Source organism: Labrus mixtus, chromosome 2 (assembly GCF_963584025.1).
Source record: "Labrus mixtus chromosome 2, fLabMix1.1, whole genome shotgun sequence".
NCBI lineage: Eukaryota > Metazoa > Chordata > Actinopteri > Labriformes > Labridae > Labrus > Labrus mixtus.
In genome coordinates this window covers 28596134-28612270 of record NC_083613.1, presented here as the reverse complement: position 1 = coordinate 28612270, position 16137 = coordinate 28596134, and the positions used below count along the sequence as shown (strand labels likewise).

Genomic DNA, 16137 nt, shown 5'->3' with positions numbered 1-16137 from the left:
AAGCACTGCACGACTTCCCCCCCCACCCACCCCATAGTATGCAGTAGCACCACCCTGTAAACACACTTTAATGTCACTTTTGCTTCATTTCAGGAATGCTGTATTAAAAGAATGGGTACAGTAGGGAAATGAAATGTATGAGTGCATGTTTTGCATATATATTAAATATCAGATTTTAGGTGTTTGCCTGATTATTGAAGCCATGACTCAGTACGATGAAAAGAAAGAATTACGCTTCCTTCACAGTTCCTTGCTGTTGCTAATTAGTAGACATTTATAATGAGACAAAACACCTACAGTGTGCATTACATTTTATTCACAAACCAAAAATGTAAGTCAAGAGAAATATAACTGATGTGGCAGAAGCTCCTGAGCAGGCACAAACAAGGTCATACACAGGGAAGCGAAGAGAAAATAAGAGATGAGGGCGGACATGCACCAACAAGAGTGTCATCAGAGGCAGCATGGGCCGTAGACCTGAAACATTACGCGGCCCCATGCTCAGCAGTCCGTGTACTTTACAGAGCTCACTGTGCCACAGGAGGACGCAGCAAACGAGGCATGAGGAGGAAGGAGAGGAGAGGAGAAAGATTTGCTACTTTGACCAACAACAGCAAAAAACACACATAGGACAGGCTGGGTGCAATGGTTTAGTCGCTACAGTGTCCAATTACAGTTAACAGTAATGGTGATCACGTTTTATTATTATTGCAGCTCATACCACACAACTCGTCACTGTCTGCAAGATGTCTGCTCATTGAGATCCACTCAAAGAGTCCACTTGTAGTCCTCTCCAAGTACTTTGAATCTCTGCTTCAGTACAGATTTTCACAGCAGGCCCGGCTCACGCTGACTCGTAACACTCCTCCCATCCAGCCAGTGTCTGAATCCAGTCAGGAATCAGTGGTATCAAAATGACTTTTTAAAGAGGGTCCTTTGAAGCTGTGTTCTCTGTTCAGTACCAGACCGGTCTCTTGTGTGGCGTTCACAGTGTGACAGCGGAGACGGCAGCAACGCGGAGCCAAAACAAGAGAGAGGAGCGAGACATCCACGGAGAACAGAGGACGACTTATCTGCTCTCCGTCATGTTGTTTCTGCACCATGCAGCTACAAGTGAAATTTTTGTGAAATTGCCCATTCCGAAATGAACTGAAAAGGCTTGAACTCAAAGTGAAATGTCGATGAAACGGGAAAGGATGACTAGCAGAGACAGGAGGAAGTAGGTTGATGGAAGAAACTGGAAAATGGAAGATTAGGGAAAGAGCGATGAATTAATGAAAGTTAGAGATGGTAAACGAGTCTTGAGAATAGAGAGGGGATGAACTGACAGCAGGGCTGACACAGAAGGAAGACAAAGGCCATTGTCATACAAATAAACCAAAACTTCCTAAATTATTATATTGGGTATAAGGCATTTTGAAATGTGTACTGCATATAATGTATCAGCCTTAAAGATAGTTCAATGTACTTTATTGATCCAAATCTGGGACATTGTTGAAATAATATCAAAGGGTGCATTTATTGGGTGAATATCACCACGGGCAACGGGTCAGGTATCATGAATCCAGCTAGGAAACTTACTGTTAATGTTTACAAGGTTTGTAACCAAGTCAAAGGTTTAATAAAGGGGGTAAAAATCATGTGAAGGTCAATAAAAGTGAGTGCGTTTTTAAAATAAGCAGTGATCAGGTGAGTTCAATGTAACTAACGAGTGACAGACAACCAACAACCAATCAAGGGAAAGGAGAGGAAAGGAGAAACCAGGAGGTGAATTAAAGGAAGTGAGGTAGGTGAGGAAGGGAAGTGAAAGATAACAAGTGACCTGAAACTGCCAGATACCCATTCACTTTTCAATCTATCTTAAAGACAAATTGAAGACCATTGGACAGCGCATTTAAAAAAAAATTGTAATCTGTGATCAGGAGGACTCCACTTTATTTGCGAACGGATATGCACATTGTAATTGTTGTCTGCTCTTAACTTATTGTTTTAAAGAGATCTTGATCTCAATGGAATAATTACCTGGTTAGATAAAGGTTAACAAAAAGAACGTCAGAGAATGTGATGTGAGACCTAGATACCTAAATATCAATAATCAGTGTTTCTCCAACCGTTTCTTTCTTAATCGTCCAAAACTCAAGTACAACTTTATGAATTGGAAACATGAATAAGAAACTGATTTTGGATTAAAGCGGTGATACATGAAGAGGAACCAGACAGTGAGACACAGAGAGTTTAACTGTGAGGTACAGCGAGAGCTAGACTCAGCCTCTAGATCACAAGCTACACTGGCACAGTAAAAAGACAGAGTGTTTGAATTGAGAAGAAATGGCTAATGAGATGCTAATGTAACAACAAAGGAGTGAGTGCCCTCCGGGGGGAGCTATGCTACAGCAAGCTGCTCCAGTAAGAACACAGACAGAGGAAGGGGGGGGGGGAATTCATTTAGAAATGCCCTTTATTAAACTGAAGCAATGTACACAGATTCATTCAGGGGGCATATGTGGTGATTCAAGTCAAATTGGATTTGCATCAGCCCACCTCTGGCTGTGCTGGAACAGAATAAAAACAATAGCTGCACATCCAAAGACCAAGGCAAATAAGGTGACAAAATGGGAAAGAAACAGTGGAAAAGAACACCCTCTCCCCAGGAGTGGAGGTGTTCATGACACCCTTCTTGTGTCTGTGATATGAGGTGAGCCCGAGGGCATTGCGAGAGAGAGGAGAATCGAGGAAGAGGTGACCAGAAATGAGGAGAAATAAAAAAAATTAAAAAAAAGTGAAAGAAGAAATGATGGGGACCCAAGAGGAAACATGAAGCCGGAGAGAAGCGTAGAGGGAAAATTTAAAGAATGGTGGTCTTTGCAACGGCAGAAAGGCTTTTTGAGTGGGAGGAGGAGATGAGGCTTTACAAGTAAAAGGGGAATATGGAGAGATCCATGGTGCAAAAGATGCAATTACTCAAGGGAACGAATGCTGGAGAGGATGATGTAGAGGATCTGCATGAAAGGAGTGACTGGGCAGTGCTTAAGAGACCGTCAAAGAGAATACTGGAGGAAGAGGAGGAGAAGCACTGACAGATATAGGCCTTGAGATATTATAGGCACACTTTTTTTTTTTTTTTTTTAAATTAGAAAGCTGGGAAATGATTATAATAAGTCCTCAAGAGGATGATTAGAACGAGCCAATTCAAGAGAACAATGAAAGACAGTAAGAAAGGACGACAAAGATGTGTGTAAACCTGCAGGGATTGAGGGATATTTGTGCTTTAAAAGAGATGCAGCGGTAACCGAGGTGTGATGGAGAGGGTGCGGTACATGTGTTGGATGAGGTACAAGTAGCAGATGAAGAAAAAAAAAATACAGCACAATCTCAGGAGGACGCTGTGAATGAGTGAATGAGCACAAAGGAAGAGAAGAAGAGCGAGGTTGAAGAAAATCCTTCAGGAGATTCAGACTATGTAAGAGGTGCTACTGCAGGTGCACTTAAGAGAGACGCCACTTGCTAAACAGTGTTCGCAGAAGAAACTTTAAAAACATGAAAAAAAAAACATGCTAACCCTGAACGAGAAAAACATTTTTTTTTTAAAAGTGTGTTTACTTAAGTTTGCCTGAGCCGCTGGGACAAACAAATGTCCATAACTTTCTTAAAGTCTACTGTTTGCCTAAAGCCAACTGTTACAAAACCAGAATTTTTGACTTATCTAGCCACTGCTCTACAGCACCATTTGACTCAACAATTTTAGCTGTTTTTAACATTCAACTTTCTGGCTTGTACAACATGAAATATGTTGGGTTTTTTTAAGGGTGAACTCAAAAGCGAAGGCTGAATTTGAATGCATGAAAAACAGCGAATTCAGTTCAGTCTGCAGCGCTCGTTGCATCTCTGCAGACCTGCAGGCTTGGAGCGTGTTGGCAGTGGCGCGGGCTAATTGGGTTTCCTTTCTTAATTAGGCCAATTAATTAAGAAATGCAGCTGAGGCCATGAGCACTCCAGCAGGTCATTTAGGGATTACAGCGAGAGAAGAAAAGTCATGGGAAGAGTAGGGGAGCGGAAGGAAAGGAATCGAGGAGATTATGAGCAAAAAGGTCACATGAGAAGGCCGTTGCGGGGAGAGAATACCTCCCTCTGAATGTTATCACAGAGCGGTTTGATGAACTGAGGGTAATTACACGTTTGTGAGGATTCAATCAATCACTTCTTCTGGGAGCCAGTGAATTGAAAACGGGGCTAATTCACAACATTTCCCAGCTGACATTGTTTGTTGTTAATCTGCCGTGAGAAACGTGAAATGATGGCAGGAAGAGATGTGGGAGGAGTGGACGAGGAGAGGGAGAAGACTGTAGAATGTGCTTTCATGTGTCCATCAGTTTGTTCTGGGTGACTCATAATTCCCACCTGGAGAGTTTATAGCTTGTTCTTTATTTTTACCCACTTTCATGTACATCCAGGCAGCATTTACGCAGCTTGTCGCCCACAGTGTTGGCAAAGTTTTTCGATTTTACATTCTAGATTAAGGTTAAGTTAGCTGCACTACAACCGCCTTCAGTAGCAGGATCAAAACTTCCAAAGCAAGACACATAGCGTTGTACGCACGACCAACAACATTCAGGTCAGATCAGGCTCAAAATGTAGTATGACGAGCACAGGAAGTGACCACAGAGCCTGATTTTGTTCCCTTTGTTTGCAGCAGAATATGACCCAAGACTCACCTCCACCATGAGGAAGCAGGGCACGATGTAGGTACTGGTCTTCTGCAGGCTTGAGTCTTCAGAAAGGGTCCTCATCGGCCTCCTCGGTGCTGTCAGCTGACCGCCAATCATCTGTGTGGTCAAAGGTTGATGCAAGGCTTTAGTTTACTTATGCATGTGTTTGTGTGAAAAGATTGAGCGACTTCTGCAGGAGAACAAACAACTTTGTTTTTTTTTGCAAAAGCTGAAATTGCAAATACAGAACTTCTTCAGACATCTTTAAGAATTATTAAAGCACAGGTACAAACACACATGCAGAGCTGCTGAAGTGTGAATGAAAGTTAATGTATTTTTGACCATTATCTAACATTTCTAATGCTTTACAATTTGCAGATTTTCTCAATACTCAACAATGTATTCAGTATGGGCTGACATTTCTGTAAACTGGCTGCGGGTAGGATTGGGTCTGACTTATTGGTAAGGAAAGACACCTGAATGGGACCTTTATTTCCAAATTTGACTCACTTTGTAATTGTTCACTGGCTTAATTGAATCCAAAACAATCGTCTCAGTTTCAGCTGACCCCAGAGAGCAACTACAGCAGCAGTCTCTTTTTTATTCACTTCCAGGCTTAGAGTAAATCTTAGGGTGAAGGTTTCAGGGTCTGCTGACTCACAGCCAAAGAAGACCTGAAAGTTAGAGTCTTGATCATGTTTAGCATTTTTCTCAAAATACCTACAAGCTTTGAAAAACTTCCAAGGGCACACTCACGCTAGGCCCATCTGTCCTGTACTGTGCTGCAGCACGACTGCCCCCCTCCCTTCCCCCCCTTCCCCCACTGGCCTGCACTCACCTGCTCCAGGACTAACCGGGCCGGGGCACGGTTACCTCTTGCACATAACGTCATGATAAAACACATGCATGGCTTTACGTGATCATGAAGCTTAGTTTGCAAGACAGTCGTCAAAGGAACTAGACACTGAGGGTGAAGTTTGCTTGGGCACGGTAGTGTGAGTGCGCCCTAAAAAAAAATCACACGCTGAACACAAATAAGTATGTCCTATCTGCCAGGTGATGCAGGTAAACAGCTGTGTGTGGGCCTACATTCTACATGAGATGACTCCATGTGATTACTTTAAGTGCATTCAGTGCAAGACTAGAATAGATGTCTTATATACGGCCAATGACAGAGACTATGACATACTGAGTGAGTGTTTGTGTTGAAATGTATCTAAGGATTAACTCAAGGACTCTCATGTTAACACGTTCTCCATTTCCCATAGAATGTATTAAACATGAATGTATTAACATGAGTCTTTGGAGGCGGTATATCTGACTATACCTAACTTTCAGTCAATCTAGTGTCAGACACAGAGGTGGAGTTGAAGCGGGTTTTTAGCCTACAACGTGCCTGACTGTCAAATCAGTCGGGCACCTAATGGCAGCTCTTAGCCTTTATATAATCGCAAACAGATTTTTTCTTTTAAATCACACTCAAAACTGTTTTTTTTTACAATACAGAAATGAACTATTGACCCCTCTTTTTTAACCAGGCTGTATAAAGCCTAAATGTGGGACACAATGGGGATTCCTTGGCTTTTGGAGCTGGTTTCATTTTTCACACCAGAGGTTTCTGCTTGCTATGTCCCCTTTATATGTCACACTATCCACTATCCACTTTAAATATCCGACAGAGCAGGTGCAAGCTTCAAGAACTGAATAAACCATTCTAAATATTCAAATGGATTAATTCTGAGGAACAGTATTATTATGAACCCAGATGTACATAAAATAGGTTCACCTCACACAAATGCACGACTAAATAGTCCACTAATGAATTCTTAAACACGACATTTTACATCGTGGTTTCTTTTACTGCTAACTTATATTTTGCCATCATATACAAATTATGTTTTTTAAACAGTAACTTAACTTTCCAAAATAGTATTCCTAAGAAAATGTCTCGATGCATCTTCCACCACTGCAAGAGAGGTTTTTTTTTTATCTGTTGCAGATGTGGCACATAGAGGATATAATCATTTCTTTTTATACCAAGCACTTGTCACATGCCATCCTGATCATTTCCTGAATTAACATACATTACATGTTCTTCATGTTGTCAATTTAACACATAACCATGTCTGAGGGCAAAAAAAGAAACCTATTATCCTCTGGCAGCAGAGAACATTACATCTATTTTTATACACCCACACTAATATATACACCACACACAAACTCCCCCACCCATACAGATGCAGAAATACCCACAATACATGATACATCAAATATGCACACATACAGGTACACACACACACACTTCAGGACGAGGAGGTAATCAAAAGTGTCAGATGGAGGGGAAATGAGGTTGAAAGGAGGAGAAGTAGAGTGGAAAAAGAGGAGCGATGATCAAAAAACAAAAGCCTGACAGAAAGAGATAAGAGAGACACAAAGTCATGATGCAGACGTTTGGAGACTCTTCTGAAGAAAAGAGGGTGGGGTGAAAGCTAGCTGACTCAGCAACGGGAAACTATAGCAATTTGGGAGGAAAACAGGTAGAAGATGAAGAAAAAAACAAAACAAGTTTGGTCCCTTAAGTGAGAAATAAAAAGAAGAAACAGAGGATGAGGTTGCTGAGGAAAGTTTGAAAAACACATGCGGTGCTCCAGGCTTTGAGCATGCAAATGACTTCACTCGAGCTACAGAGTCTATTCAATTCTTTTTGGCTCGAACAGCAAACTCAATTTTTCTAAGAAGTCTGGAGCCCGAAATTATGATTTTATCAATCATAAAGCAAAAGCCCTCAGCAGTCTTTCTTATAGTTGTATTAATTCAACGACCAATTGGTTCTCCTCTCAGATATTGAGCCTGGTGGCTCATCGGCTTGACAACAATTATCTCGCTGTCTTTATTGCTGAGGGGAAATCTGTGCTGCTGTGTCAGCCCTTTCTCCAATCAATGGCCGTTTTTTGGCGAGAGGGGAGGAGGAAACTTCGCACGTTTGAATGCATCCTTTTTCTATAGTGCAGCAGGAAATGTTACGTTTAAAGAAAAGCTCATTATTTATCTATATCTCAACTCACTTTTTAGAGCAGAAATAAAAAATGAAGAGATGAAAGATTTGCACTGAAAATACACCAACTTGTTATTTGTGATGAGAATACAAAAGGAAATATGTTTTTGACATGTTTAAAAGAGAGCTTCAGTGCATGCATTTATAACTGTTCAGATGTCATGTGCCCAGAAATCCAAATTCATAAAAGCTTCTTTAATTTTGAACAGTTTCTTCACACTGAAAACTGCTTTTAAAGACGAACACGCTGCAGCACCAACAACATGTTGAGTTCTCAGTTATTGTGTTTAAGCTCAGATATCCTTTATCCTAAGATTGCCCAATCTGCAAACAACCCACAGACTAAGAAAGTGTTTTATAACAGTCAATCCCATTTAAACTTGCAGGATTTGGAGGGGGAAAATCTCCTCAGGTGCTGTCACAGCGTCCACAAACTTGAACTTCAATTATCCAGCGTTAAAGTCCCTCTTGGCAGTTTTTGTTCCACGTTACAGATTTATCATCACAGTCCTCTATTATTAGACACATAAGACATTTTCATGGCCCCAAATGGTTGAAATGTCCAACTATTTAATTCAATATTTCTTTGTGAAGGCAAAACATACAATACATTTCTATATGTACTGTGCAATGTTGAGCTTTGTGACACACACACATCCAGGGAACAGTACAAACTACACCCACTGTGTTTAAATGTGTTAATTATTCATGCAGCGGTTCATATTCTCGTTTTCACTCCTCTTTCTTCACTATCGCTCGCCTGTGCCTCTTGGGAAGCACAATCGCAGTATTATCCCACTGTTACAATATAAGTACAAGGTTCTACCAGTTGAGCTCGGCTGCAGCTTTAAGGGCTCACAGTGATGAAAACGCTTTCATTGATCTAAAGTAAAGACAGAACAGGTTGTACAAGTTGAAGCTGAAGCTACGCGGTTTGTAAATATACGTGTATACACACACAAACACACAGAGACGGGTTGTGTGCTAGAAATACAGCTTTTAGCTCTTTCTTTATGTTTCCATCTAAGAAGCAAAGCAGGCAGAAGGGTTGGCATGACTGATCGTCTCTTGTGTGGCTGTCCGTGTCGCTCACTGTGATTTTCATCCTTAAGCTTCACAGTGGCACCGCGGCAACAAAAGACCCACTCTTCATCTCACTGGCAGTCGCACAAACACACACACACAGCGCGCACAAAAAGCCAACACACAGCGACCATCATCCCAGTATTCATTAGACGTCAACTTCGATGTCAGTCCAACAAGTGCTGCACAGCTGATGTTCGTGTGTGTGTGTGTGTGTGTGTGTGTGTGTGTGTGTGTGTGTGTGTGTGTGTGTGTGTGTGTGTGTGTGTGTGTGTGTGTGTGTGTGTGTGTGTGTGTGTGTGTGTTAATAGGGGACAAATAAGGATAGACAGAGAAATAAACCATTTATCAGTACACACAGATCACACACTCACAAACAAACACATACCGGCTACATCGTATTTATATATTTAAACACACAATCATAGTTTAAGTATGTAAGGTTTGTGTTTGACATTACAGTTGTCGTGTAGTGTCCAAATACTTGGACAAATTGTATTTTGATGCTTCGGAATCATTGTTTTTGAAACTTTCATGCAAATACATCATTTTGAATGATTTAGGGTTGAATTGTATTTAATCTTAATCATTTAAATTAAATCTAATTAAATTGAGAAAGCATAGAATCCATTCTGTGCTGCACCTCAGGTTCATCAATGTGGGTCATAGAGATGCAATATGACAGTCACACACACACACACACTCACACACTCACGCAGACACACAGACAGACACACAGACAGACACACACACACACACACACACACACACACACACACACACACACACACACACACACACACACTCACTCACACTCATGCAGACACACACACACACACACACTCACACTCATGCAGACACACACACACACATACACTCACGCACACACACACACACTCACGCACACACACACACACACACACACACACACACACACACACACACACACACACACTCACACTCACACTCATGCAGACACACACACACACACACACACATACACACACACACACACACACACACACACACACACACACTCACACTCATGCAGACACACACACACACACACATACACTCACGCACACACACACACACACACACACACACACACACACACACACACACACACACACTCACACTCATGCAGACACACACACACACACTCACACTCATGCAGACACACACACACATACACTCACGCACACACACACACACTCACGCAGACACACACACACACACACACACACACTCACACTCATGCAGACACACACACACACACACATACACTCACGCACACACACACACACACACACTCACGCAGACACACACACACACACACACACACACACACACACACACACACACACACACACACACACACACACACACACTCACACTCATGCAGACACACACACACACACACATACACTCACGCAGACACACACACACACACACACACACACTCATGCAGACACACACACACACACACACACATACACTCACGCACACACACACACACACACACACACACACACACACACACACACACACACACACACATTAAGAAGCAACATGTTCCCTAAAAGAAGCAGAAGAAACAGCAGAGCAGTAACTGGTGTTAAAAACTCTCACCTTAAATCTGTGTGTTGCTGCTGCTGCACAGTGACTGCTGCCTCCTCCGATTCTCCGTCTCTACGAGGGTTTGCTCCTGCAACAGACTTCCATTCCTCGCTTGCTTTCTGGTCCCAGCCTTGCCTCTTTCTCTTTGCCCCTTCACGTCTCTTTCACGGCAAAAAACCAGCCCCTCACTTCCGCCACTGAGAAGCCCCGCGGCACTGAGTGTGAATAGAGAGCGATAGAGAGAGCTTGCCACACTGCCAGCCTCCAGCCAGCCGAGTCTATATCTGTCTGCACTCTGCCGCTGGGTCGCTAAGCTAAATATGATGATCTTCAACGGCACTTCAAGGATAATTAATCAAGTGAAGGGATCCACAGGCTGCTGAGGGAGGCTGCTCGACCACAGCTGACTGTGGATGCGCGGAGAAGAAGAGAAGGTAGAAGAGAAAGAGGAAGAGAGAGAGAGAGAGTGAGAGAGTGAGCATCTGCATGAATGTATGTGAGAGAAATAGAATGGGAGCTGAAGAGGAGGAGGAAAAAACAGAGAGTGGGAAGAGGGAATAAGAGAATGAGACAGCTGGAGTGGAGCAGAAAAGAACCATCATGTGCCTGAAAGAGAGAGAGAGAGAGAGAGAGAGAGAGAGAGGAGGGACTCTGTGTGTGTGTGTGTGTGTGTGTGTGTGTGTGTGTGTGTGTGTGTGTGTGTCAGAGGCTGAGGCAGTACAGGGGCTTAAATGGTAGACACTGTGCACTTTAATACCCCTGGAAAACACTTTGATACTGGTGGACACCGTGGGGCAAAGGTTTCTGTCTGTGGTATTTTTTCAAATGTTTTTCCATGTGAGCATTCATGAGAACACTAAAGGCGAAGCAGGTGTACAAAAAGACACGAGTATTGTGAAGGTGAAGCGTCAGGGTTTTGTGTATTTGTGTGTCTTTACTCATCTGGGCTGCCAATAATGACAAAGTGAGCTTAGGTTAGCTGGGTTCAAATCCCAGCTCAGCCCTCTGCCACAGTACACTATGAGTTAATGATGCATTGCCAAGCAGAAAATGGGAACGTGTCCTGCACATGTTCCTATGTGGGTCAGAGGCCCCCAGGTGAAAGCTCACCAGCAGCTTTTTTGAATGTGTATGGGCATTTGTGTATTCTGCATAATGGTATGAGTTTGCCAATCCACAAATTGTCCGTCTCCCCCGAGGACAAACACAAAGACAGTGAGTGTGTTTCTGTACATGTGCATACCTGTGTGGTGATGTGAGTTTGTTCATGTTTTCGACATGCTACAATGACCCAGATGGACAGCGTGCATGTCCCCCAGGTGCTGCCACACAGATCTGGACTTGCTGTAGCCCTATTGAAAAGTAAACAAAAAAAGTAAAAGTGAAAAAAGAGCCAATGCTACACAACAAAAAAGGACAGCAAAGATTAAAAAAAACCAAAAAAAAACCAGAAAATTAAAAAATAGATAAGAGTCTTGGAAAGATGGGAGAAGAGGACAGGAAAGGCAGAGTCATGGGTGAGAGTCGGTTTAGGCTGTATAACTGAATTTAATAGTTATTTGGAGAAAATGCAATTTTTCTCCCGCACATTCACACTCATTGCAAAGACAACGCCATGTCAGGTGTCTTGCCCAAGGGCATCTCTACATGGAGTAAGTTGGAGTTGGAGTATAAAACCTCTTATTGCAACCTAGTCTACCTTATTCCTCCCATAATTCACCCAACAATGTACAATCAGGTGATATCAAATCAACCAAGATAGTGAAATTCCTCTCCCATTGAAATCTAGTTCAAGTGGCGCAATCATAGTAAAGTGTTCAGGCAGTGTGCCATTTAGAGAAACGAGATCTCTGAACAATCGGCGCAAAAAGAAAATCTGTGTTATCTCTCATCCTTTCCCCATCCCAAAATTATTTCTTAAGAAGACTTTTTTAGGCAAATGTGTGAGTGAACAGCCTTCTAAAAGCCTCCCGCCCACTGACTGCACTCAAACAAATCACTCACAGCAGGAAAAGGGACCCCAGACCACTCACAGTAAAGTGTCCCCCCCCCCCCCCCCCCCCCTCCCCCCGCCCCCCCAAGAATGATGGCGAAAAACCATGTGGTGTCACGGATGTCATAGTTCCCATGGCAACACACTGCATTCAGAGTGGGTTGACAAGTGAGGAAACGTGGTATAGTCAGAAATACACACCAAACACGCACACATTAAATAGTGCACACACACTGTGGAAGGAACAAGTGCCACTTAAAACTGGACCTGGTCACGGACTACTGAGTTGCCAAACCTGGATGAAATGAATGAAACACTGCGGATGTAACTAACCTTACCTAATGCTGTCTGCAGGAGAAATAGTTCAGGGTGCAGAAGTTGAGTACAGAAAAACTCAAGACGGCAAAACCTCAGATTAAATGCCTGAGTTAATGTCCTTGAATAAGGATGAGTTCCCATCACGGTGAGAATAGGTATCATTTTGAACAAGTTAGCGCCTGGGTTATTCTTTCCTCTCCTTTGTTTCATTATCATGCTCACTGCCACTTGAATAAACCCTTAAAGTCCTCTCAAGCCTAACTCTATTGGATGTCTTTAATAGCGTGAAGCAATTCACGGTAAAAGGTAGTGCTTTAAATGTTAATCAGAAGTGAGCATTTTCCAGGGGTAAAAGTTTTTTTTTTTTATGTAATAGCTGTACCTGGTTGCTCTGAGGACACGGAAACAACTGCAGTAGATTTCAGTGACGCTATTAATATGATGTCTTTTACAGCCTCCCCAAGGACATCTACTGTATATTATCCACCAAGTCACTTTACTTTCAGTGAGCAGCTTTCAGTAGCATCTGACATGATGCATCTGGTACTTTTAGATTTAGCTGAGAGGTCTTTTAGAGAGAGGTAAAAGACATGGTAAAGGTAGGTAGCATCACCCATGATGACAATGTAAAAAAAAAAAAAAAAACGAGAGCAGCTGTTGAAGTCAAGGGCAAAACAGGCCAGGTAAGATGCTGCAGAGCTCTGTAAGTAGAGCAGGTACACAGAGGTTGGCATGCACCAGCACTGAGACGGACACACAAGTGCACACACACACACACACACACACACACACACACACACAGGGTAAATCTGTCCTCTCTTTATGGCCTATTTAACACACTCCTTTAAGCACAGGATCCCTGGGAATTACATCTATATTGGACAATTCTGCATCTTATGATCAACATCCAAGTTAATACGGTGTCCTGTATCTCAGCACCAAATGTTGGACTTGCTGTTTGGCATGTGATGTGTCCAACTCGCATCTAAAGATCCCCTTCTGCCACAGACCAGTAACTCACACTTGAATCTGTGTGATCCATTAACTAAATCTTGCACAGACGTCTATGTGTGTTAACCTAACCTAAAAGTTTATGTAATCAATAAGAGGATCACAAGCCTGCTTGTAGAGTTTAGAAAAGGGTATTGAAGCCGCAATTGAGTGTTTTTGATAAATGTTGAAACATCATTGAGCCCCTTTTACTCCAAAATCTAGACTGCTTTGTTCCACTTCCACAGCACTCCTCAGGGTCAGGATCTGTTTTAATCTTTAGTGTAAAGAGTAAACTACAACTGTATGTACCAAGCCAATGTCGACAGGCAGACAGATAGCGTAGCTGGAGAATGCTATATGTGTAAAATCTACATGTTCTCATTGCCAAAACTTAGTCGCGGTCTCAGTTTAGTAGCTGTAAAATAAACCCACCTCGGTTGTATCAGACGTTCAGAGAAACTGGTCTTAATGACCCAGGCTGAAGGATTGTAAATGTCCACAAAAGGTGGCGGTCGAGGCGCGGCAGAGGAGCAGGGCCGACCTCGCGTGAAACCAAAGATGTGCTTTTGAATAACACACACTTCCTTTGCTGTCTGTTTAAGATGTTGAAGCGGTGCGGTAAAGCGATTGCATTTCCTCAGATGAGAACATGTTAGAAAAGTATAGGCATCGATTAACAAGTTCCAACACATCAAAGTAACTTGAGATTACATATGAGCGCAGTGTCACATGTTTCTATTTCTGCCAGAAGGACCACAAAATGGTTATTGAGGTTTAAGAAAGGCTTTTAGATCTTACCCTAACCATGAGCATCCATATGTAGTTTCTATTCTGACATTTTTTCTTGACATCAACTTATAAAATAATTTCATTTGTAAGTATTGTAATGATGAAGAGATTTTTTTTTTTTTTTTTTTAATCAAAAATCCAGCTTTAATGTTCTGGAGAGTTTTGTGCATTCGTATCTTACTACCTCATACATGTTAGTACACATGAAGTATTCTCACACTCACTCACATGGCCCTAGGGTGGCTGCGTGGTTACACAAAGTGCTGTTCAGCTGGTTCAACCCAAGCTGTTTGTCCGCAAACATCTGTACTGTTAATGGCTTTCATACACACAATATGCTCACAATATGATGCTGAAAAAACACACAAAACCTCACACTGAAAATAAACCTCACAATAGCAATCACAGGTGTTGTTTCCCCCTTTTTTGAAGTGTGTACTATGCGCACAAACACAAATGGTGCTTTTGTACAGTGTGCTACACAAGCAGATACAGGCACACATACCTGCAAACAAAGGAGAAGGTGCTGGTATGTATGAACTAAAAGCACGTGCACGTTGTATTGTTGAGGAAAGGTTGCTAACAATAAACCTCCTACCCACAAAGACACACACACATACATTCACACAACAGACTGCAGGACTGTTTTGCCATATTGTAAAGGGAAAGCTGTGTGATACATGAGCCTGTGTGTGTGTGCTCCCACTATCTGGCTCCTCATGTGAGGACTCACTCTTGTCTTGGGGAATCAGAAGTAGGCCGAGTCAGAGGATGTGCTCGTTTCATACACCATCGCTGTGGATCACAGCCAAGGACATTCTTGCTTTAAATTGACATTCTGGGGAATTTCAGTAATAAAGAATTAATCAGATTATAAGAAAAATAGGATTATAAAGAAGATACAGCACGGGTCAGCTAAACTGTAATTTATGTGGCTTAAATACCGACCATCACCGAAGACGTTGTTACACCAGCACTTCAGAGGTTCTTATCCCAGATTTTTGGGATACTAAAAAAGCAATTAATCAGGAGAAAATGAGCCTGAAGTATATTGTGGTATTAATGAAATATGAGTAAGCTATAATGAAATATACATAAAAATAGCTTGGCCTAGTTTCATCTTATGGAGCTACAGTAAATGATAGTTACATGGTGTCTTTGGTCCGTCCTTGCTGTCGCTTGTGAACAAAACCTTTTAGTCTTCCCAGTCCAGGCTCAGAGTATGCATCATGACTTAAAGGAATATATCGCTAATAAAGGTCATTTTACCTTTTCTGATTCTGAACAACATGCAAATACAATCTATAACAATCTGCATCATCATTTATAATTCAGCTGATACAGTAGATTAGAAAGCACATTCCTTAGGTACCTGTTTTGACGTAATGTTGATAAAGTGATATACGATCTGGAGTCGTGATATTTTCCTTTATTTGAAACTGACCGGATGCTCTGTGCGTTCTCGTGTCTCATTTTGTGCCTGTAACGTTCTGCTCACGCTCAGGTTGACGCGTTATGGCAGCGGGCTCCGTCGAAAAGTAGACGCGGCGTGTATTTGAAACGGAGCACTGCTGGAATGC

The 16137-nt window shown here is 42.2% G+C and overlaps 2 protein-coding genes across 3 annotated transcripts in view; one reads left to right on the top strand and one right to left on the bottom strand.

Moving 5' to 3' along the window:
- The window catches only part of plppr2b (phospholipid phosphatase related 2b), a 46689-nt gene extending 41869 nt beyond the window's left edge, over positions 1-4820 (bottom strand). The window contains exon 1 of one of the 2 annotated variants that reach the window (XM_061060282.1): positions 4713-4820. In XM_061060282.1, coding sequence (XP_060916265.1) covers positions 4713-4787 — 75 coding nt within the window. In that variant the 5' untranslated portion in view covers positions 4788-4820. The remainder of the gene's footprint in view (positions 1-4712) is intronic. The other variant, XM_061060277.1, reaches the window with a different exon arrangement.
- Positions 1-10610, top strand: part of LOC132991770 (histidine-rich glycoprotein-like) — a 393411-nt gene extending 382801 nt beyond the window's left edge. The window contains exon 2 of the mRNA XM_061060642.1: positions 9035-10610. Within this exon, the coding sequence (XP_060916625.1) occupies positions 9501-10427 (927 nt within the window). The 5' untranslated portion in view covers positions 9035-9500 and the 3' untranslated portion in view covers positions 10428-10610. The remainder of the gene's footprint in view (positions 1-9034) is intronic.
- Positions 10611-16137: the final 5527 nt, after the last annotated feature.